The sequence below is a fragment of the Macaca mulatta genome, chromosome 1, assembly GCF_049350105.2.
Source record: "Macaca mulatta isolate MMU2019108-1 chromosome 1, T2T-MMU8v2.0, whole genome shotgun sequence".
In the NCBI taxonomy this organism is placed as follows: domain Eukaryota; kingdom Metazoa; phylum Chordata; class Mammalia; order Primates; family Cercopithecidae; genus Macaca; species Macaca mulatta.
Window position 1 is genome coordinate 149688907 of NC_133406.1, and position 25527 is coordinate 149714433.

Here is a 25527-nt window from a genome sequence, read left to right on the forward strand (position 1 = left end):
AACTCCTCAAAAAAAAAAAAAAAATTAGCTCAGTGTGGTGGTGTGTGCCTGAGTAGCCTCAGCTACTCAGGAGACTGAGGCAGGAGAATTGCTTGAACCTGGGGGGTGGAGGTTGCAGTGAGCCAAGATTGCACCACTGCACTCCAGCCTGGGCGACAGAGTGAGACTCTGTCTCATAAATAAACATAAAAGAAAAATAGGCCAGGCGCAGTGGCTCACACCTGTAATCCCAACACTTTGGGAGACCGAGGTGGGCGGATCACCTGAGGTCAGGAGTTTGAGACCAGCTTGGCCAACATGGTGAAACTCCATCTCTACTAAAAAATACAAAAAAGTAGCCAGGCATGGTGGGTAGGCGCCTGTAATCCCAGCTACTCAGGAGGCTGAGGCAGGAGAATCACTTAAACTCGAAAGGCAGAGGTTGCAGTGAGCTGAGATCATGCCATTGCACTCCAGCCTGGGCGAGACAGCAAGACTCCATCTCCAAAGAAGGAAGGAAGGCAGGCAGGAGGGAGGGAGGGGAGGGAGGAGGGAGGGCGGGGAGAGAAAGAGAGAGTGAGAGAGAAGAAAAATAAGAGAATGGCATAGTCAGACTTTTATTTTAAAAAGCTATTCATGAGACAATGAAAAGATGGGTCTTTATATTTCTTAGCTATAACTTATTTCTATAGTACTGTTCTTCATTAAGAGCATATATGTGTATACATTTATCTGCACAGTAACATATCATTTATAAATGATTAGCAAGGTAGTGAATTATCTGAGTTGAGTAGATTCTCTAGGTGACTGAAGACTAGTCCTTCAACTGTTAATAACTTGATTTTTCCTAACCAATTTGGTGGTTATTGCTCTAAAATGTTGTTCTTATTTTTGCCTTGAGTAGCTTGGATATAATTTAATCCAGTATTTTGGGTAACCCTCTACTAATTGTTTTATTATTCCAGCAAGAATTAGGCTATTTCCCCAGCATACTAAAAAATGATGGGCTGATTTTTTCACTAATTCAACATGTATTTTTTTTCACCTCCAACTGTGCTAAGTATGCAGAGGTATATTGGATCTTACAATACAGTAGAAGTACATATATGCATAACTGCAATACAAGACAAATTGGTAAGTGCCATTGAAGAGGTATGCGTGAAATACTGTGGAATTTCAGAGAAAGAGGAAGACACTTTCAGCTAGACTAGGATCTCCCAAGGCTTTTGAAATTAGCATTTGAATGGACCCTAATGTATAGCCAACTGAAATGGAAATGGGGGTCAGGCATGGGGAAGAGAAATGCCTGAAGGAAGGAGCAAGGCGGGACAATGTGGGAAGTTTATTGGAAATACTAGGAAGTAGGAGGTAAGGGGGAATTGAGTTGGATTGGTAAAGTGAGTCACAAAGATGACATAAAATGCTAGTCTAAGATGTTGGAATTAACTTTGTAGTGGGGAACTATTTGAATACAGAATTTGTGTAATGCATTTGAAATTGCTTTTTAAATAAAGGATTTGGCGGAGAGGAGGAAAAATTGCAGGGTAGATGATTTTAAGAGTCCTGTACCAGGTCAGTGACATTAAGTATGTAAAGGAGGGATAATAGATGTATGGGTAATATTACGGAAATAAAATAAGCAGGATATGGTAGATTAGAGATAAGAGATGGCTCAGTATTTTAAATCTGAGTGGGAGGAGGATGGTTATACCAGTACGGTTAATCAGTCTGCTACCATGCTGTCTGGTAGAAGGGCAGGCTTCATTACTTCTCTTGTCATTTACTAGCAACACTTCATCATCCAGCTATCCACTATAACAAAGTGTCATTTTAAAAGCTGGAGATCTCCAATTTTGGAAAAGAGAGCTTTATTTCTTAGAAAGCTTGAAGCCTGCAGGCTTGGAAGTGAGACAGAGACCAAAAGCAAGCCCTTCAAAGGAGGAAGAGTGAGACAGGAAGTTATGCTGAATGGGTTGGCTAAGTATACATATTCAACAGGTTATATAGGAGGAGTTATGAATATTCATGAGGGGGTGCACACATGCTTAGTGTGCAGGCTCCATGTTACATACATCTCATGTTCACTTTGAGGTGAAGACTTAACATTTAATCATAGGAAAATTAGGGTTTACATGTCAAAAGGTGAAACAGAGTTCATAGGCACCCTATGTGCAGCCTCCATGGGCCAGCTAGAACCAGTTGGTGATCTCTTATCAGGAATGCTGGTCAGTTCAAAACCACAAAAACAGAGGGGAGTCCAGTTTCTGAGTTAGGCGATTGGTTGATATCCGTGGTGGAGCAAGTCTTTTGAAAGGGTTGGTTTCTTTTTAACTCTTAGGAAAGAAAGTTTAATGGTGGTTAGTGAGGGAGGGAACCTAATGAGACATGCTTCACCTCCTGTCCCATCATGGCTGGGAACTCAATTTTTAAGGTTTCTCTGGGGTCACCTTGGCAAGGAGGAGGGTATCCATTCAGTCTGCTGTAGAACTTAGAATTTTATTTTTATTTCTCAAAAGTAAATAACCACACTTGTTGAATCAGTAAGTTTGTTTTTAGGAGAATATAACCGAAGAGTTACACCATTGTAGCATAAAATACTTAAATTTTACAATGCTTGTTTTTTGCTGCTCATTGATTCCAAAAGGAGGGTGATCTATTCTGACTGACATCTTGTTTTTCATGCAAGTCTTATCTAATTTCCTAGCATTACTGTTGGTTTTATTATTTACCAAGTTTCTGGGTTTTACTTTTTTTTTTTTTTTTTTAATATTTGTTTGGGCATTTTAAATGTATCTAATTCTATCCTCAGTTATAATGTTTGTGTTTGCTATGATTTTTTTTCTGTAAGCCTTAAATAATGAGATTCAGAAAATATCATTAGGTATAGAGTTTATTCAAGCCCAAAACTTGAGGATGGCTACCTGGGATGGCCACCTGGGAGCATAGGTTCAAGTTGCCCTGGATATACACTGTGATTAGCAGCAGTTACAAGTGAGTTTTTAAGGAAAAAAGCGGTTTCTGTGTTTATTTACCAAGAATTTACATTAAGATAACGTAAGCTATGAATTGGCTATACATTGTTCTTTGTATCACAGATTTCAGGAACATAAAAATAATGGGTGAGGCATCAGGTCAGGAACATAATAAATGCCTAATTTAAACAATTGCCCTCCCCCCAGTCGGGGGGTGGGCATGAGAGTCACGTGACTCAAGTCCCCTACTCCAGTCTTTCTGGGCCTGGTAAATCTCGCATGCTGTACATAGCTGACTGCTCTGAGCTGTTTTCCTTCTCTCAATTCTAACTTGAATTTCTTGAATGCTATTTGTAATCTGGATTAAGATAGAAGTAACCCTTATAATAACAAGGCATGTGGTTGGCCAGAGCTAAATTTTAGTGTAATGTTTTAATTGACTTTATGGAAATAATAAAATAACACCCAGACTTTCTCTGTTGGAGGTTAGGGCAAAAGGATGCCTTATTGGTAGGTAGTTCCTCACTTATTGCAGAAGTAGAAAAAAGTAGAAAAGTAGAATTTACTTTTTTTTTTTTTTTTGGTATGCCTAGGGTTTGAAGAATGAAGTTAATTTTTGTTATCCAAGGTTTATGTTTTTAATTGTAGCTTAGCTGGGAGTTGGCTAACACAGAAAATACCTGATCAATACCATGTTTGGTTGTAGTTTGAATTTTGGCTGGAATGTGTAAAGCTCTTAAGAACTATAAAAAGCCAAATCAGATCCATTGCAACCATGGATTTGTGACATTGAGATTTACTAATATATTGTTATGAGTACCATCTAATTTAAGTTAAATATGATTATATCAAGGATAATTTAAAGGAAATTTTAAAATTAGGTGGTTTTCTTAGCTAATTTTAAGATCAAGAACAATTTAATTATTGTTACTACATCTGAAATGATATATCAGAAATAAGGAGATTTTAGAGGGCAGGGACTGTGATTATTTTGTTTGTAATTCTCAACAAAAGTGACTTAAAGCAGATTGTCATTATGTACTTTAATGTTTATTCTTATTTCAGATGTGTCTTAGAAAAGTGGTTGATATTGATAGCTAATGCCTATTTTGCTTAATAAAACAGCATACAAGTCCAACTTACTTGAAAAGAAAATTTTAAATGTTATTTTCTTACCTGTTACCACAAAGAAGTAATACGTTTGCTATCCTATCAACTCTTAACTGACCAGTAAGCCACTTGTAGTTGTGATATTGTTAGCTTTTTTAGCTTTGGGCAAGCTGGTAAAACTAGCCTGCTTCTAATTTCTGTTTATAAAAATGTGTGAAGTATCATATTTATGTCTAGCTTTTCCCTTTACATAGAGAATAGTTGCTCAAAATATTCTTTAGTAATCATCCCCTCTACTTTGAAATAGTGGGGGCTTCTACAAGTTGTACTTTTTCTTTAACTGAATCCATTCAAGTTTAAATATAAAAGGCTACTTCCATTTCCTTTAACTCTTCCTCTGAACTATAAGGCTGTTGACTATCCTTAATATTAATTTCCTACTTTGTAGGACAAACTCAAGCAACCAGTCCTTGTGGACTAATAATTTGTTAAACCACAAACCTAATTCTTAAAGCAAAGGAAATCTGCTTTCCACGTATTTTGCATTTCATCCTCTTCCAGGTAAATTATTAAAACATGCAGGATCTAGTTAACTTTGCCACTGATTGCTGTGTGATTGAGTTACTTATCTTTTTTTCAGTCATTGGGAGTGGAAACTCTAAAAATTAATGAAAGTTATTTAGGGTACTAAAAAATTATTTAATTTTAGAGTGAAAATATCAAGGGAAAATGATGATGAAAATAAATACTTTTGAGGTTACTAAATGTGTATCTTTATACTTCATTCCTGATTATAAGGGAAACATTGCTTTTTTTAACTTTAAACTTATATACTCATCTTCGGAATAATGAAGTGGTATAGCTAGAAGCAAAGAACTGATGTTGGTAGGAGTAGGGGAGTCTTTTTCAATTTTCATACTGTGTAGAGATTAGGGATTTAACAATTTTTCTCTTAATAGCTTTTTTTTTTTTTTTTTTTTTTTTTTTTTTTTTTTTTTTGTATGGGCCAAGAGATTGAGGGGTGGAACTGAATGCAGCCTTTCTCATTTATGATAGTAGATACTCAGGTCCCAGGACTGCTATTTGCAGAGTCCAATGCAAAATGAGTACGTGGTAGACCTCGTTCAAAAATTAATAATTTCAAGGCTGCAACAGTAGAGCATTAAACCGAGTGTGGGGCTCTCCCTATGTGGCTGCACAAGTTGGACACCCATGAAGCTGGTCTCCTAGGCACTTTGTACAGAAAGAAAGATGAAAGCTGAATAAAGGAAACTTTGACTTCTCAACAATTGGCTTTCTCTACCCCATTCCTGTTTTACACAAGCTAGCATGTTTTTGTTTGTTTGTTTGTTTGTTTTAAAAAGGCCCTGATTCTTTTTCAGTTGAGGCCAAAGGAAAGAAAATGGTATTTGCAGTCTTTTTATATGCTTGGGGCTTATGAACCTTGAAGGATTAGTGACAGTTATAATTGAATTTATTACTAACACAGAAACAGAAAACCAGTACTGAATGTTCTCACTTATAAGTGGGAGCTAAACAACAAGAACACATGGACACAAAGAAGGGAGCAACAGACTGAGGCCTACCTTGAGGGTGGAGGGTAGGAGGAGGGAAATAATTTTAAAAACTACCTATCAGGTACTATGCTTATTGCCTGGGTGATGAAATAGTCTGTACACCAACTCCTGTGACAATTTACCTATATAACAAACCTGCACATGTACCCCTGAAGTTAAAGGTTAAAAAAAAGAATTGAGTTTATTTTTCTATCTTACACTTGTGTACCCTTTGGCATGTGTGCATCCTCTTCCCACCTCACCACTGCCACCACAACCTCCAGCACCAACTTTTTAATAGTGGTGGAATGATGGTTTACCTGTTTGTGTCATGTTTATTCCTACTGCAGTTCTGAGTGAGGTCACAGCTAATATTGTCTACCAAACTTATACAGTCCAACCACTTAGAGAAAAAATTTTCTTCCCTCTTGTGCCTCTGTCTTTGGGTATAGATAACCCAGTTGTTTCACTTTGTCCTAGAGATACCAGCAACCAATTAGAAAAGAAACGGATTAAACATGCTTTTAAGTAATTGGGCAGGTGAGAATGATTACAAATAAAAATACTTTGGTAGTGAATGTTAATTTAGTTATGGTGTGCTTTATCAAAGAAGTTCCAGATGTTTTTATGAACTCTCATTCTCTTGGGTCATTTATATTGTGAAGGAAAAAGAAAGTGAAACTCGTTGAAGCAATTATTGTATAAAATGGGCAGAAAGGTGGAAAGAGCAAAAGATTTTAATAATGTCAAAGTCAAAACTAAATTCTTAATCTTCTTTGGGTAAAACTAAATAATGGCTCAGAAAACAGACGAATTTTTATGTGTTGTGTCATCTATTTGCTTTGCACCAATCTGGTTTAGTGCTTTGGCGTATTGTTGTCGTCATGATCATTGGTCATCGTATTCGTAGCATAGCAGTGTGGTGTTCTTTTTGAGGACTCATGAGTTTATCGTATTTCTCTTTCATATTTGTATTTGACCAAGACAGATATCTTACTGGAAGATATATATATATATATTTTTTTTTTTTTTTTGCATTTTACCTCACAGCTCAATTTATTCTCTGTATAAGTAAAATATTCTCAGTAGCAATTTAGATCTTTTATAAATCAGGTAACTTGAAAGATTTTTGACAGTCTTTTGGTTGAAATTGATCACTTAAACAGTTTGCCCACTGATTAGTAATCTCAGGAAGGTTTGGATGACTGGATTTGTTTCTTTCTAAAGAAGCTTATACTTGAGAAGAAAATTAACACTTTCTAAAAATAAATTTTTAATATATTTAAATTATAGAAACAATGTTAGATTTAAAATACTTTGTAAAGAGAAAAGTGTGTGTGAGTTTTTTGTTTTTAAGTTCCTTGGAGTGTTTTGGTCACTAACAAGTGCAAATAAAATCCTATTACAAAAAAAAGGCTTTGTGTAACAAAGTTATCTATTTGGCAGATTATTCATATAAACAACTCTGTTAAAGCTTTGGCTGTTTATCACAGATATTGATGAGCTGCATTATACTAAAACTGAATGTGTTAGTGATCTGTATTTAATGTTGTAGTGGCTCCTGGTACAGTCCAGAACAAAACTACTTTTCCCTCTAGATATAATAAAATCTCTTAAGTGAAAATATTGGTATAACAGACATGTTTGTACCTCATCCTTTCATTTATTGAAATTTTCTGTGTAAATCGTCTTTTTATGTAGAGGATCCTATATAGATGTCCCCTTTTTGTGCAGTTTTAATATGTTAAATATTCAATTTTAAACAGATTTTCCCAAAGGTATGGTCACTATCACAGGAGTGAGTTTGGATATTGGCATTAGAAAAAACTATTGTAAAATATGTTCATGTCTCACCTACTCAAAAATATAACATTTCAGGAGATAATCTAGAATTGATGAAGATATTAAAACACTGAGGCATTTAGATTTCAATTTCCAGAGATCCCAGATTTTTAATATTTTAACTTTATGGATAAGTTTCTAGGCATTCTCAGTGCATGAGATTCTGTAACCTTAACTTTGGAGCCCTGGGTTCTAGAGATGATCGATCAGTCATATGCTGACTGAGTTGTCCTGCTTTCCAAGGTCATAATACCTTCAAATATTCATTGCTACAAAAATGATGGCATTCTTATTTCAAGTTTAGATCTGATCATTCATAACACAGCCTAAACTTAGGAATTTCCACAGTCCATAAAGCATCAAAAGCCATAAAATAATTCTTTTTTTCCCTAAAGGAAAACCAAAAATATTTCTGTATTTCAGAATAAACATACCCAGTTCCATTTTTAAAATATTACAACATGTAAATTTAAATGCTTTATAACTGATAAAGTGTTCTTTTGCATATTTCCCTACCATCCTCTGCCCTTCTTCCTCAATTTGCTTAACACCCCTAACATTAACATTCTGTGAACAAATTTTTAAGGGTTGTTATAATGTATTCTATTTGTATCCTACAGTAATTTATTTGCATTTTAAAAGGAATTTGAATACAGTGTGGCAATTTTGACAACCAGCAAGCTCATCAAAGTAAGATTATACCTGTAGTCTTATGAGACACCAAATGCCTGCTCTATTCTGCCTAACACAGACAAGGATCCATCTTTACAAATGGAAAGAATAGCTGACATCTAGTAGCAGTTACTCTTTGAGTTACCTCAACTCTATTTCCAGTATATGAATTACTCATAACCCACTTAAATTCAGATTGCTTACCACAGCGATTAGGAAAAAGGTTTTTCCTACTGGTTACAAAGCATATCGTATTTCACTCTTGTAGTTGTTGTGAATAACCTAGTTTCTCTACATAAGCTGGACTGGTCAGTGATTTATATCTAGGATAATGAAGTACGTGCGACTGCAGCAACATATTTAAACAAATGATGCACAGTGTTGTACAGGAATATTACCTGTATCAAATAGGAGTAAAACATTTTCATTCTTAGGCTGTCTAAATATTAATGGTTAAATTACTGGGTTTTGCTTTATTTTTACTACAGAAGTATTTGTTGAGTTCCTACTACATGCCAGGCTCTTGACTGAGATAACTAATAAGATCCTTATAAGATTTTTCTATTCCAGAGTTTGGTTGTTTAGTTTTGAATTACCCATTCTTTAATACCTAACTTGACTTCTAGTAGTTCTTTACTTATTAGACTCTTCTTCTAAGGATAAACAGAAAAAGACTGTGTGTCCTAGATTTTACTTTTGAATAGGCAGGTGACAGGAAGCTGATACCAGTGACTTCAATTTAGGTTTCTTGTGGTTTTGAATTTTCTATATGACATTTCTGTTAGCATTGCCATTTGACTAAGGAACTATGTTTACTGGTTTTGTGATAGTAGCATCTATTCTTTTGGAATCTGGACTTTGAACAATTCATTTCACAGTCATTGAATAGCCAGTTCCTTCTCTCTTACTTAGAATTTTTCAAGGGAATTTTTCACATGACAGGATAATGGAAGAAAAGCCATTTGGATAACTCTTCTGTTACATTTGTATCCCTCCCCCCTTGGATCCCTACAGATAAATTCTTACCTTCTCTTCCTGCTAATTGACCAGCAGCACCCTGGATTGCTATCATCCCTTTGTCTAAAGAAATGGTGTAGCTGTATTCAAAGACCTATAAAATGTTATGTGCTATCTATTTCTGCCTATAAAAAAATACCTTTTTTTTCTTTTTAAAATTAGGTTGTTTTAGAATAAATAAAGGAAAAGTCAAGTAATGGAAAAATTTCAAGAACAGTTCACATACAATTTTGGTCTATTTTAATATAATTTTTTTTTACCTTTTCAAATCACATTTTAAAATAAGCTATTGGAGAAAAATGTAAAATGAAAAATATGTAAAGAATAGTTAGCATAAAACATGAGATCCAGTTGTAAATTTACATGAAATAATATGGATTTATATTTATTTTCTAGTAAAATAAAACATATGATTGCATAATTGATTATTGTATATGGAATACAAGTTAAGTTCAAAAATGAAAGTTGAACTTTTTTTGTCCTTTCAAATGTAGGGCCACCATACAATTTTAAGAGCTATTTTTTATTATAGAATTAATGGTGAGTCACTATGAAAATTGATTTTTCATTGAGCTTTAAATTACGTTGTCCATATTCCCTTACTAAGTTTTCCAAATATATAAGACCTACTTAATGGAGCAGTAATCAAATGCAAACTTAATTTAATGATCTCAAAAGGTTATATTTTTCTGGAAATAAGTAAGATTTAACCAGATGTTAAAATTATATATGATTATAAGAGTAAACATTGCCATTATTGTAATAATTGACCAATTTAGTAGTTTTGAGTTATTTAGTTACATTTTCTCAGTTCTAGTTTGGCGTGGTAAAACATTATTTGAAAAGGCAGTACAGGAAGAATACAGATAGTATTCTTCAGTACAGAAAATACTGCTGTACAGTACAGATAATATTACTGCTATTACAGAATCAGCAAGTTGAATGCATGCTTCAGGGAAAAGGGAAATGAACGCAGACTTTTTCTAACTGATTTAGATCGTCTGTCTGACCTCTCTAGAAAAATATGCGTGTATGTATATTTTGAAATATATAAGGAATGTTAAGTCTTTCTCTTCCTCTTTTTAGCCTTAGATTGTAAGCAAAAGAAATCAAGGTCAAGATCTGGAAGCAAGAAGAAAATGCTAACATTACCTCATGGTGCTGACGAGGTTTACATTCTCCGATGCAGGTATATACCTCTTTTGCCAGATCTGATCAGTTTCTTCATACTTTGCTTTGAAACATATTAGCTATTTCATTTGGGGTTTTTAATTTGTGGCAGAGTGTGCATTCTCAACAATCAAGTTATAAATGAACTTTTGGAGATAGGCTTAAAATCTTAATTCAGCTAACAATATCCTGTACTTCAACAACTAATGAATCAAGTTTTTTACATTAGCTAATAGTAATGTAAATCTACTATACTGTGACTTATTTAATAGCTTGGCCAGGTGTGGTGGCTCACACCTGTAATTCCAGCACTTTGGGTGGCCAAGATGGGTGGATCACTTGAGGCCAGGAGTTTAAGACCAGCCTGGCCAACATGATGAAAACTCATGTCTACTAAAAATACCAAAATTAGCCAGGCGTTGTAGCGGGTGCCTGTAATCCCAGCTACTCAGGAGGCTGAGGCAGGAGAATCGCTTGAGCCCAGGAGGCGGAGGTTGCAGTGGGCCCAGATTGTGCCACGGCACTCCAGCCTGAGCAGCAGAGCAAGACTCTGTCTCAGAAAAAATAAAAAAGAATAAAAAAGTAGCTTTCCTTGTGTTTATCTGGTTTGTATGGTTTAACTTTGTTTGGTTTGATGTTTTGCTATCTTGAGTTCTCACTTATTGGGAACACATTTTTCTCTCCCCTCATAGTCACGCCTTCTTCTGTACTCACACTCACAACACACATGAAGAAACACAGACACAATGCAATTTAAGGAATGCTAAATTGGGGAAGGGTCTTTTCTAAAACATGACATATTTTGGAGTAATGGTTGTTGTTTCAAGTGAATTAAGATGTGTAGATGTTAATTTTAACCTAATAATAATGCTCCCACCTATACAAAGATTACTGGAGTTTATTATAGCTGTTAATAAACATATGAATTGGGAGTTTTGATGTTTTATTAAATCATTTGACTTTATTTAGAAACTTTATCAAGTGTTGTCTTTAAAATACAGTAAAGTTTATTCCTTATGTTTTAGGATTTTATGTGAATTGGTTTTAAAGAAGGAGAATTGGTCATGTTAAGAGAACTGTTATCTTTCTGTAGGTTTTGTGGCCTAGTCTTTCGAGGACCCTTGTCTGTTCAGGAAGACTGGATTAAGCACTTACAACGACATATTGTAAACGCTAATCTTCCACGGACTGGAGCTGGCATGGTGGAAGTCACGTCACTACTTAAAAAGCCTGCCTCCATTACAGAAACTTCATTTTCTCTACTAATGGCCGAAGCAGCTTCATAGAACCAGGAAACCTTTTGAATAGCCAATTTGAATTGGATGTAAATTTGAAATTCTTTTTTTTTTTAAAGCCACATTAAATTATCTGTTTATAAATACTAAAGCAGGAAAATGGGGGAAAGTGAATTACAATGACATCAGAGCAAATCGAATACTTAAAACAGTAAGTAGTCTATATATTTTATATAGGGTGGAAGATGTGTTTTTAAGGTTTATGAAGTTTTATTGGTTAACTGTGTTCACTCAATAAAAAAGCAGTACATGTAAGCAGCCATTAATAAACTGTTGCACATGGATACTTATAGACAGACTTATTGGACAATTACGTTTTTTGCAGTGTTACCAGAATCAAGGCTCTGTTTATTCCCCACAAGACTTGCATAGAAAAATAAGATATTATATTTTGTTTGTATGTATTTAGTGTTTTGTATAATACCAAGAACCGCTGACTAAATTTACTTAAATTAGGGCATTAAATATCATGTACTTCATAGTTTGAGACTGTTCACTCAAATAGGGCAGAGTACTATTCTATCTAGATGTGTAAGTGTTTTTTTTAAAATCACATGGAACGGTTTTTTTTATACTAAAAAGTGGAGGGAGATTTGTTTAAACAAGTATTTCTAAAAGAAATATGTACATAGTTCTGGAAATTATTTGTGGTAAGGAAATATTCTTTACTCCAGTTGCATTTCTCAGACAATAAAGTGGTGCATCCATGCTACCTCCTACTTTGTCAACAAAGATGCTATTTACCCTTTACATTTTTGTATCATAATAGATTTTAAAAATCTAATGTTCTTTATTGCAAGACATTCTTTTGTTAACAGGTTTGTTTCTTTTTAATGTTTTACCTAAAATTTGACATGCTTACAGAACAGGTTTGCCTCTTACTTTATTTAACATTGTAGAAATGTAATTAATAAACAATGCTCACTACACAGTTTAGAATAGACGTTCTCATTTATATTATCTTCCAAATTTGATCAGTTAGCAAAACTTAATACACCAATTAAAATATTTCTACATATGATGAGAATGTTTACAATTTAAATTTTAGAACTTGTTTTGGATGTGATTATATGTACGAAAATCGTGTAACACTATGCTCATGCTAAGAACCGACATAACAGAATTACTGAAATAAATGTGCTGTGAGGAATGGAAAATATGGTGCAGGTGTCTTGGTCATGATAAATTGTGATTCTTTTTAAAATTTTTTTCCAAAAACAAATTAGTTCTTTTAATCTGAAATCAGATTCCTTTATAAACAACAAGTTTTTGTATGCAAGCACCATTTTATTTCATGTAGTATGGCTGATACTATAGTTGAACCAAGGATATGCATTGATTCTTTGCTTCGTATGTAAATAAAGTTAAAAACCGTTAAAATAAGGAGTATTTTGGTAGAGTATATACATACCTCACTGCCAGTGAAATTGCTTTCCTATGGTATATCTCCTTACCAGAAAAATCTCTAAATAAAAAAAGGTTTAAAGAAAATTAAAATGTGAAACATTTCTTATTTTTATCATTGGTGGAAATAGTTCACTTCAGGTTGTGTTTCATTGGATTTAAACTGTTTATACTTACCAGGTTACTTGGTTCACAGAGTATAGTTTTTCTGGAATCACCTCATTGGTCGATAAAATGTATGTGAGAAAGATCATTTTTCCCCCTTTCATGATTAATCAAACCTCTAAATTTAGAACCATCTTATATGCAAAATTAGAAGGTTGGACTAGATGGATCATTCCCAAACAAGGATCTCCTGATCCTTAGGTTAATAGATAAGGGAAAAGTACTTGTAAGTTATTTTCAATTTTACAAAAGACCCGATAAAAACTATGTATTTGTCTATAGTGACAAAACTAAAACATCACATTTCTTTACTTTCGACTGAAAATATATCAGGTCTGTATATATTGGTTATCTCTTACTGAACAAGTTTCATTGATAGTTATATAAGGTCTTTGAACATATATTTTTAAATTGGAAGACATACTACATAGCAGGTGGAATCCACAAGTAAAAAAAAAAAAAATCATAGCAGGATTCTTGTGGGAAGGCTAGTAATCACTAGAGCCCCTTTCCACTCTAATTGTTTTTTTTTTTGTTTTGTTTTTTTTTTTTTAAGACAGGGTTTTACTCTGTCACCCAGGCTGGAGTCCAATGGTATGACCATGTCTCACTGCAGACTCAACCTCTCAGGACTCAACTGATCCTCCCACTTCAGCCTCCCTAGTAGCTGGAATTAAAAGCACACGTCATCACTCTCGGCTAGTTTTTGTATTTTTTGTAGAGACAGAGTTTTGCCATGTTGCCCAGGCTGTGCTTAAACTCCTGGGCTCAAGAGATCCTTCCGCCTCGGCCTCCCAAAGTGTTGAGATAACAGTCATGAGCCACCAACTTGACCCCCTAATTCTTACACTTCTGTGATTTTGTCTTATTAGGCCAAATATCAACATGTGTGAATACAAGGAGAAGAATTCGTTTGACCACGAGTTTCGGAATCAAAACTACATTTAATTTTAAAATATATTAAGCTATATGTAAACAATTATTTCTCCTTCTAGATATATAAAGAATTCAGTCATCAGAATAAAATATTTCATGTCAGAAACAGTAGACTAGAGTGACTCCTGAAAAGTAAATTAAGCGAAGAACATTTTTCATAGTAAAGATATTAGGGTTACAAAATTTAAAGAATTCTTTAGGAAGCATTCAAAATTCATCTTTTATTTGGCAACTAGAAAGTTAGTATATTTTCATTTGGTTCCCACTAGAAGAAAAGTATGAAATATTGTCTCAAGTTACATGATCGATTTTTATGTCAGCATATGATCTGATTTATCCTTCAGTATTGACTAATTTTCTTTTAATTCTTTTTCCATTGCCTGAGATATGTGAGCTTCTAATGCTAAATTAGGGCTTTAAAAAATTCCAGTCTGGGCCGGGCGCGGTGACTCACGCCTGTAATCCCAGCACTTTGGGAGGCTGAGGTGGGCGGACCACAAGGTCAGGAGATGGAGACCATCCTGGCTAACACAGTGAAACCCTGTCTCTCTACTAAAAATACAAAAAAATTAGTCGGGCGTGGCGGCGTGCGCCTGTAGTCCCAGCTGCTGTGGAGGCTGAGGCAGGAGTATGGCGTGAACCGGAAGGCGGAGCTTGCAGTGAGCCGAGATCGCGCTCACTGGGTGGACAGAGCAAGACTCCGTCTCAACAACAACAACAAAAAATTACAGGCTGAAGTGTTAATTTACTTAGTGGCTTCAAGACAAAAAAGTTAACTTCTATGTGTTGTTTTCCACTATACTTATTTCTAGTATATTAGAACTGTGGCATAACTCATATCTGTATTTTAAATTTTACTTATTTAATTATAGGTTGGGGAGATAATGGCTTCTCAGTAATTTACTAGACAAACTTTTTTAAAGGACATATTCGTAGCTTTTCAAGGACTGCGCAATTAGAACACAGAGTCCAAAGGATCACTCTGGGTTTTTCATCACTAAGAAAATGTAATAGACCAGGCACAGTAGCTCAGGCCTGTAGTCCCAGCACTTTTGGAGGCCGAGGTAGAAGGATCACTTGAGCCCAGGAGTTCAAAATCAGCCTGTCCAACATAGCAAGACCCCATCTCTATGAAAGAATTTTTTTTTTTTTTAAAGGCATGGTGGTGTGCACCAGTAGTCCCAGCTACTCCAGAGGCTGAGGTGGGAGGATTGCTTGAGCCCAGGAGTTCAAGATGAACACAGTGAGCTATGATCATGCCACTGCCGTCCATACTGGGGCAACAGAGTGAGACCTGGTCTCCTTAAAAAAAAAAAAAAAAAAAAATGTAATCTATGCCCATTTAAAAAATAATAGAAAAACAAAAAAAAGTGGGGAAATCACCTGTGATAGTATCACTCAGATACCTACTTTTAAATAGCTTGATATATTTATGTCTCTTATCTATCTCACTGTTTCAATATAATTATGATCAGAATGTATTATAACATATCTTGTTTTACCATTAATTTTAAATTGGGGTGCTGCGTTGTATACACTAACGTTTGAATACCACATAATTTATGTTAACCCTTGAATGTGACGGAAGCCAGTCCTCATCTGTGATATTTCAAATGACAGACTAGAATCACCTTTCATCCCCACTGCAGAAGATAACTATCATATTTATTTCAACAATTGGAACTTGTTTTCTTATTTTGAGGGCCAGCCACATTTAATTATAGCTCTTTCATCAGTAGCCCATACCTTTACTACAACTTTGGTTTTTCTTATCACAAATTGTTGAATAAATACCTTTAATAGTTTAGGCAAACAACAACTGTAATAATAAAATTTACAGAATTGATTCCTCATACTGCATGGTTCTTAAATTAGGCCAGAAGTCAAGGTAAACAAAGAGTGCATATAATCTAATAAATTATTGATCTATTGTTAAAATTTTAGATAAGAAAAAGAAAAAAATACTTATAATTCCCCACATTAAAAATTCATCATATGTCCCTCTAGTCTTGTTTTTCTGTTTGTAGACTTTTTCCTTTAAAATAAATAAATAAATAAGAATTTGCTATGCAGAAATTGACCCTTTATTCTCTTAGCAGTAGATTCATGAGCATTTTCATGCCACTAAATATTCATCTTAAATATATTTAAATTTTTTACAGTTTTCCATTATCCTATACATTATTTACTCCTCCATTATTGCTCATGTTATATTGTCTCCAGGGCTGGGCATCATAAAGAATGCCTTTGTCGGCCCGGCATGGTGGCTCACACCTGTAATCCCAGCACTTTGGGAGGTGAGGTGGGTGGATCACCTGAGGTCAGGAGTTCAAGACCAGCCTGACCAACATGGTGAAACCCTGTCTTTACTAAAAATACAAAAATTAACTGGGTGTGGTGGCGGGCACCTGTAATCCCAGCTTCTCAGGAGGCTGAGGCAGGAGAATCGCTTGAACCTGGAAGACGAAGGTTGCGGTGAGCTGAGATCGTGCCATTGCACTCTAGTCTGGGCAGTGGAGCAAGACTCAGTCTCAAAAAATAAATAAATAAATAAATAAATAAATAAATAAATAGTGCTTTTGATGATCATTCTTGCTGTAAATTCTATACATCCAAAATTATTTCCGTAGAATAAATTTCTAGTAGTAGAGTTAATCAAGAGTTGAATATTCCTCAGAGAGTTGAGGCTTTATGTATACATTTCCAAATTGTTATTCAGAAAGGTTATATAACTGTATTCTACTAACTTCAGTGTATGAGACTGGTTTCAGTTCCTCTCATCCTTGCCAGTATATTCTTCTAAACAAAACAAAACTTTGCTTATTTAGTATGTGAAAACTGGTATTGTGTTCATTTTTAAGTGGTAAATGAAAAAAAATGTCAACTTTTGTTCTTAAAGACATTACCTTTCTGATTTAAAATGAATATAATAATATAATACATACAATTATATTTTGCTGGATAATATGTCTAAAATAACTTAAGCTCTGATTTCACAATTGGCCACCAGGATAATGGAGAGCTTTAAGTGTCCTTAACCTCTAGTGTTTTTCAAGAGATCTTTGACTATTGAATTTTGTGGTGTGTCTATATATACTTTTCTGGGAGCTCCATAGCACTTAATTGCTCTGTGACCCCCACCTCCCCCCAAAAAAGTAAACAGTAACTTCTTTGAAAGTAGCATATGTCACCATATCAACTGTCAAGTGGTTTGTGTTTTTGAATATAATCCTAGACAAATTTTAATTAAAATTAACCCTCAAAATCTTCCATCATATAAATTGGTGTTGTGTGAGAATTTTTTTAAAAAATCTTCTGGCATAGGTATTTTTGTTTGCTTTTATATAATGTGAAAAATAGATAGCATTACATGTGAATTGTTTTGTGTATTCTGAACAAGTTGGTAGAGAAATATTATTTAGAAGTTTGCTCTAAAAAGATGATTTCTTAAGGACATAAATCCAAAGATTTAGTTCTTTCTTAAGTTTCTAAGGTCAAACTCATGGGTTGTTTTTTTGTTTGTTTTTTTCTATTGATGAGTTTAGCAAATTTCAGCAAATACTTTCAAGGAGCTTTTAGATAATGTGTAGTCACATTTACAACCTTAGTAGAATTTTTAAAACATTTAAAAAAGCATTTCTAAATTCAGTATATTCAGTTACTATTTCAAGAACCTCCGTTCCCTGATTTGAAATCTTTTCAAGTACATTAATATCTTTTATAAATAGAAAAAATTAGTCTTAATGTGTAGAACGTTGAATTATCTTGGCTATTTCAATGCCTCAGATAACTTAAGATTTGTACTTTAAAAATGATTAGTACAAGTCCATGTTGATTACTCATTTACACATTTTTAGATTGGATTTAGAAGGCTGAACTGTTAGGCTAATAGACCAGATAATTCTTAAATATTATAAATACTCAGAATGTTTGAAGTATGAACAAATTGCCACTTACCAAATTGGCTTTATTGTGAGATAAAGTACGTAAATATGTTACTGTGATATGTAAAGAAATAACCTTAATTACGCTAAAGACGAGATGTAGAACATTGCAAGCATCCCCAATTAAATTATCTTTCTCTGTTTACCATTATTCTGACTTTTCTAATAATCATTTGTTTATCATTCTTAATAGTTTGACCTCTTAGAAAGCATGCAGTCTGCTTTGTCCTGTTCTTGTATTTCATAGAAATGGAATTACACTGTGTGTCCTCTTTTGTGACCTGTTGCTTTTGCTTAATACTGTCATTGAAGTTCATCTCTGTTTTTGTTAGTAACTATAGTTTATTCATTTTCATTGTTGTATATTATTATATAGATATGCCACATTTAATTATCCATTTTGGTTCTTGATAGACATTTGGGTTGTTTCCAGCTTATGACTTTTAAAAGCAATGGAGCTATGAACATTTTTATTATGTCTCATGATGAACATCTGTAGGTTTCTCTTAAGTTGCATGCCAAGGAGTGGGATTTTTTACTCATAGACTATATAGTTTCTGCTTCTTAGATAAAGCCAAACTTTTCTAAAAAATGATTGTACATGTGTTTACTCCCAGAAGTGTGTCAGGGTTCTTGTTCCTCTGTATCCTAATACTGTCAGACTTAAATTTTTACTCAATAGTGCATATAAATATTTCATTGTGAACTTAATTTACATTTCCCTGATTACTATAAGGCTGATTATCCTTTCTTATGTTTATTGGCCACATGTGTTTCTCTTTTGAAAAATGCCTTTACTGATCACCCATTTTTTTTCTATTGGAGTGTCTGTCTTTTTCCATATTGACTCTTAGGAATTCCATTAATCCTTAGGTTGTATGTGTTGCAGATATCCTCTACTTTGTGCCTGTACTTTTCACTTGCTTTATGGTGACTTCCAATGAATCCTTTTAAATTTTTTAGTCATTTTATGGCACATATTCTTGGCATTTGTTTGTCTGATGATGCCTTTATTTGGTTAATTTTTTTTTTTCCCACTGTTTAGGGTTTATTTGATATTTTAGTTAGTATGGCTATTCACTTAGTTCTAGAATGATATTTTTACTGGGTATGGAATTCTATATTGATAGTTATTTTTTCCTCACATATTGAGGCTGTTCCATCATTTTCTGCCTTGTTCTTGCAAGTTGTTGTTGCTCATCTTAAAACAATCTGTTCTGTATTTTCTGGGTGATTTTTAGATACTTATATTTATCTCGAGTTTTTAAAGTTTTCCTGTAATATGTCTGTGGGAATTTTTTGTTGTTGTCCAGTTTGAGATCTCTGCTGGGATTCTGGAAATTTCTGGGCTGTTTATCTCTCAACTGTTTTTTTCTGCCCCATTTTCTCTCTCTCGTTCTTTTGGGACTCTAAAATATGTGTTAAATCCTTCTCACTGTGCTTTCTAGGTTTTGTGTCTTCTCTGTTTTCTTTCTCTTTGTCTCTCTGTGCTGCATTCTAGTTTCTTCCCCTGATTTTCTCAGTGACTGTTACTTTAGTTATACTATTATTCAGATCTAGAATTTCCATTGGCTTTTTTTCAGATACACTTTTTATTGTTTTTAGTACCCTAGCTTGGCTTTTATTTCTTAGAATATGGCCCAGATAGTTATTTTTATATTCTGTATTTGATAGTTCTGGGACTCTGAAATAATTGTGGGTCAGATTCTGTTAGTAGTTCCTTTTTTCTGCTTGTTCATGGCATCTTGTTTTCTTATATGCCCATATATGTTTGACTATATGGTGGGCATTGTATTTGAAATCTATTATAGAACTATTTTCAGGCCTAGGACAGTATCTTCTCCCATAGGATTTTCATTTACTTCTGCCAGGTGTCTAGGGGTGCTACTAGTTCAGAACACCTTAATTCAAGGCATTTACCTGGCCTACTCAGATGACCCAAAGTCAGGCTATAAGAGCTATCTCATCAGTTGTAAAAGCCTGGTTTTACAACTGGTTCACCTTTTGCCCGGTGGGTATAGTTTTGTTGTTCTAGCCCCATGAGGCCATTGAAAGTGCAATTTAGTTTTATAGCTATTTATTGAGATCGGACATTTCCCCCTGGGCAAAACTAAAAGATATCCCTACTGCATGGCCTCACTGGGTTTCTTGTCTTCCTTTTTTTTTTTTTTTTTTTTTTGAGATGGAGTCTCGCTCTGTCACCCAGGCTGGGGTGCGGTGGCCGGATCTCTGCTCACTGCAAGCTCCGCCTCCCGGGTTTAAGCCATTCTCCTGGCTCAGCCTCCCGAGTAGCTGGGACTACAGGCGCTCGCCACCTCGCCCGGCTAGTTTTTTGTACTTTTTAGTAGAGACGGGGTTTCACCGTGTTAGCCAGGATGGTCTCGATCTCCTGACCTCGTGATCCGCCCGTCTCGGCCTCCCAAAGTGCTGGGATTACAGGCTTGAGCTACCGCGCCCGGCCTTCTTGTCTTCTTTAAGATTTTTTTTTTTTTTTTTTTTTCCTGTGAACTCTGTGGAGAAGTGTCTTTCGGATTTTTGGCTCAGTAATCCTTCACTGTTGTGTAAGTTCTTTGATGCCTGTATGAAGTTTTTGTTTTTATTAATCCAACATTTTAATAAATCATTATAAATTTTCTGAGATTGGGGATTTTGAATGTTCACTTCTAGTGTAGACGAGTACTGGTATATAGCATGCATTCCAGTATTTACCGAATGAATGAGGTTTTTTTTGTTGGTTTTTTGTTTTTTGTTTTTTTGAGACTGACTCTTGCTCTATCGCTTAGGCTGGAGGGCAGTGGCACGATCTGGGCTCACTGCAACTTCCGCCTCCTGGGTTCAAGCGATTCTTCTGACTCAGCCTCCCAAGTAGCTGGGATTACAGGCGCCCACCACCATACCCAGCTAATTTTTGTATTTTTAGTAGAGACAGGGTTTCACCATATCGGCCAGGTTGGTCTCAAACTCCTGATCTCAAGTGATCCATCCGCCTCGACCTCCCAAAGTGCTCAGAATACAGACATGAGCCACTGCGCCCAGCCTGTGAATTAGCTGTTTTAAAGCACTGCGTTTTTCTCTTCCACATATATTTTAGAATTTGTTTGTCAAATTTGGGAACATCCTGAGATTTGGTTTAGAACTACACTGTAATTTGTGGAAAATGGGAAAATATGTCTTCCCTCTTAGGAACATGATATGTTTTTCCATTTATCTTTGTCTTTTATGTCCTATGGGAAAGTCCTATAGTTTTCTTTATAGAGAACTGCACATTTCTTTTAAAATTTATTTTTATGTATCTTAGTTTTTGTTTTTGTTGCTAGTGAAAGAGGGATTTTATACCAGAATTTTCTAATTCGTTATTGATACAAAGGAATTCATTCAGTCTCATGCTGAACTCATATTCTAATATTTTTTTCAGTTCTCTTGAAATTTCTAAGTAGCCAATATTCTCAAAAATATGACATTTATCTGTTGCTTTCCAATTTTATTCTTGTTCTTTTTCTTGTGTTCTTATACTACGAAGGATCCCCAGTACAATATTAGCAGGTATTTCTCTCTTGCTTCAGATTATAACAAGGATACTGCTGTCATTATTGAATGTAATTTTGCTTAAAGTTTCTTGTAGACAGTTTGTTGAGTTGAAAAGAGTTTATTTCTTGTTGGATAAGAGTTTTTGCATGTTTTTGTTTTAAATAACAAAGGAAATATCGATTTTAGTAAGGATTAACTGTTGTTGTGATTGCCATGTGATATCTTTCTTCTTTAATCGGTTGATACTAATAAAATACATTAATAGGCTTTTAAACATTAAGTCATCCTTAAATGCCTTTTTGTAGTCATGATGTGTTGGTTAATACTGTACAACTGATTTGTTTCTGCAGGTTGAGTATCCCTAATCTGAAAATCCAAAATGCTCCAAAATCCTTGAGTCACTCCCTTGAGTATTGACATGATGCCACAAATGGAAAATTCCACACCTGACCTCATGTGACAAGTCACAGTTAAAACAGTCAAAACTTTGTTTCATGCACAAAATTTAAAATACTGTATAAAATTACCTTCAGACTGTGTATAAGGTGTATATGAAACGAATGTTGTGTTTATACTTGGATCACATCCCCAATATATTATGTAAACAATATAAGGATTATGTATATAACCTAATAATTTCTTTGGGTTTTGAAATATTTGCATATCTAATATAGAATATTTGCATATATCGCATATATGCAAAATATTTCAAAACCTAAAGAAATCCAAAATCTGAAACACTTCTGTTCTTAAGCATTTCAGATAAGGGATACTCAATCCATATTTCATTGAGGAATTTTTTTCATATATGTTTATTAGTAATATTGGCCTGTACCTTTCTTCTGCTTTACTTGTCTGGAATCTAAGTTGGGCTAGCCTAAGAAAATGAGTTAGGAAATTTAAATTTGTCTATACTTTGACAGGGTTTTCATATCATGGACAATATTGTCTTCTTAAAAATTTGATGGTACTCATCCATAAACTCATCTGAGTCTGTCACCTTTTGAGAGATCAATATTTTGGATAAGTTTACTATGTCTTCTATAATTATAGGTTGTTAGTGTGCTTTTCTTCTTTTTGAGTCAATTTTGGTTATACTTTCCTAGAAGAGTATCCATCTGTTCTAGATTTTCCAAAATTTTGGAATAACTTCTAGATAATATCTTCTTAAAAGTTATTTAATCTCTGTATCTGTCATTTCCTCGTTTACTGATGTTTTCTTCTCTTTTTCCTTAATTAAACTTACTGAAGGTTTTTTCTGGGGTGTTTAAGTCTTTACAAGAACTTACTCTTGGTATTTTATTTATTAACTCTTCTACCTTCCAAAACCTAAATTTTATTTCCCACTTTTCTGGTTTTCTAGTAATTACATGTAAGGCTACATGTTTTTCTATCTGTATCAATTTGATATCCCACAGGTGTAGATATACTAGAGCTATTGTTGTTTACGTTTTACATTATATTTCAACTTTGATTTACTTTTTAACCAATTTCTACCTTTTGGGAATTTGTTGAAATTTTTTCTGTGGTCTAAGATCTATGATTACTTGCCGGTAGTGTTTCATGTGTTTGAAAATAATGTATAATCTCTTTTTTTGATATAGAATTTTATATATACATGATATGTAGTTTATTTACATATATTTTAAAATATAATTTATATATATAGTCTGGATTTAAATGATGCTGTTTTAATTATATTTTCTTTCTTTTCTTTTTTTCTTTTTTTTTTTATTTGAGATGGAGTCTCGCTCTGTTGCCCAGGCTGGAGTGCAGTGTCACAGTCTCGGCTCACTGCAACCTTCGCCTCCTGGGTTCAAGCAATTCTCCTGCCTCAGCCTCCCAAGTACCTGGGATTACAGGTGCCCGCCACCGTGCGTGGCTAATTTTTGTATTTTTTAGTAGAGATGGAGTTTTGCAAAGCTGGTTGGCAAAGCTGGTCTTGAACTCCTGACCTCAGGTGATCCACCCACCTCAGCCTCCCCTAGGATTACAGGCGCAAGCCACCGTGTCCGGCCTACTCATCTATTTTCTACATAATTTGTCAGATTCTGTGAAAGATAGTTTAGGGTCTCAGTGTGATTGTTATTGTATCGTTTCTCCTAAACCTCAGTTTATTTTTACCCATTGTTTTTAAGTATATAGAGGTTGTTGCTGTTATATCTACTTGGTAGATTGTTCAGTTTTTCAAATACAAAAAAAAAAGGAGTATCTTTTTTTCTTCTTTCCTAATGTCAGTTTATTTTGGACGTAGAGCTGGATTTGCTTATTATTTCACCCAAGTTAAGATGAGTAGGTAAATATAACCATTCATATTTTTGTGCATATGTTTACACTTACTCTTATCATACTATGTTTTCTATGTATTGTGCTTTCTTAATGATTCCTTTTTCAACTTCTATTGGATTGATTGAGGAGTTTTTGGTTAATTTTTATGCATATATTTGTATAGAATAATACAGGACAGAGAGAAATACCTCTTTCCTTAGATAATACATGTAGTTTTCTAGATTTTTTAAAATTGTTTTTAATCCATTTGGAATTTGCTTTTACAGTATTGTATGGGAGTCCATTTCTTATACCAAAAAATGGATATCAACACCACTTATTAAACAGTTTTTCTTTGTCTAACAGAATTGAACAACTTTGTCACATACCAAATTCTTGTGTAACCTAGGATCTGCATCTGGAATCTCTATTCTGTTCAACTGTTCTTTTTGTCTTTTTCTTAATACCATATTTATTTGATTGCAGAGTTAATACTATATTCTAATAATGGCAGAACAAGTTCCCTGTCCTTCTTTAGAATATACTTACCTCCTTCACTGCTGTCACAGTGAGATCTTCAGAATGATTTTACTACCCTTCTAAATTTTGAGTCCTTATTGTCATAATCCTAAGTAATATATCCCTTCCCAATTAAATTTAAATTTACATGAGTAACCAGTGTTTCCTTTTCTCTAATTCCATCTTGAGGCCTCTTTTCTAGTTACTTTTCTTTTGCCCTGAAAGATGAATAATTAATTGACCAGGTAAAAGATCACTGGAGGCAGTCCATTCTCTCAGAGTGGATAGATGCTTTTTGTCTCAGGGTGGATAGACTAGCTATTTCATTGCCGGTCTAACCTCTTTTCTTATAAGTAACTTCTTCTTTCTGCCTGGATGTTTATAAGATCTTCTGTTTAGAGTCAGGAACTTTACCAAGCATGTCTAAATGTACAGCTTGGGACTTACTGAGTAGATTTCAGTCTTTCTCTAACTCAGGTAAATTTTTCTACTATTACCTGCCAAATAATTTTATTTTTTTCTTTTATTCCTTTGTCTCCTTCTAGAGCTCCCATTGTATGTTAGATTTCTTTGGTCTATTATTTAAATCTTTTCCCCTCACGGTTTCCATTTACGTATGTTTGCTTTGTACTTTGAGATATTTTTTGTGCTTAGTGACCATCCTCCTTTTAAAACTATCATTTAAATTTTTTTGTTTGTTTTTTTTTTTTAAGAGACAAGGTTTCGCTCTGTCACCCAGGCTGGAGTGCAGTGGCAGGATCATAGCTCACTGCAGCCTTGAACTCCTGGGCCCAAGTGATCCTCCCAACTCTGCCTCCCAAGTAGCTGGAATCAAGCCACCATGCATAGCTCTCATTTAAAAATCTATTTAAAAAATAATGTTACTAAACTTTTGGAAGTTGTGTGTGTATGTGTATGTGCTGCACGTGAATCACCTTAAATGCTCTTATTTTTATTCATGTTTTCATCTTCTCTAGCATTTCTATTTTACTAAAGGTGTATTCTGATTACTCTGTTCATTTTCCTCTCATTGCTGGGACTCTTTAAATGGGTTGTTTTTCTTTTTCAGCTCATTGAGTTCTGGTATGTTTGTTGTGGTGTCCTACATGTTAGTAATCTTCCAAGCAGTAGATAGTGAAATGGCAGTTCC

The 25527-nt window shown here is 34.4% G+C and overlaps 1 protein-coding gene across 32 annotated transcripts in view; it reads left to right on the forward strand.

Annotated features, from left to right (window-relative positions):
• ZNF644 (zinc finger protein 644) overlaps positions 1–13104 on the forward strand; it is a 100586-nt gene extending 87482 nt beyond the window's left edge. For all 32 annotated transcript variants that reach the window (XM_077987792.1, XM_077987853.1, XM_077987734.1 and 29 more), the window contains 2 exons: positions 10235–10337; positions 11412–13104. In XM_077987792.1, coding sequence (XP_077843918.1) covers positions 10235–10337; positions 11412–11604 — 296 coding nt within the window. In that variant the 3' untranslated portion in view covers positions 11605–13104. The remainder of the gene's footprint in view (positions 1–10234; positions 10338–11411) is intronic.
• Positions 13105–25527: the final 12423 nt, after the last annotated feature.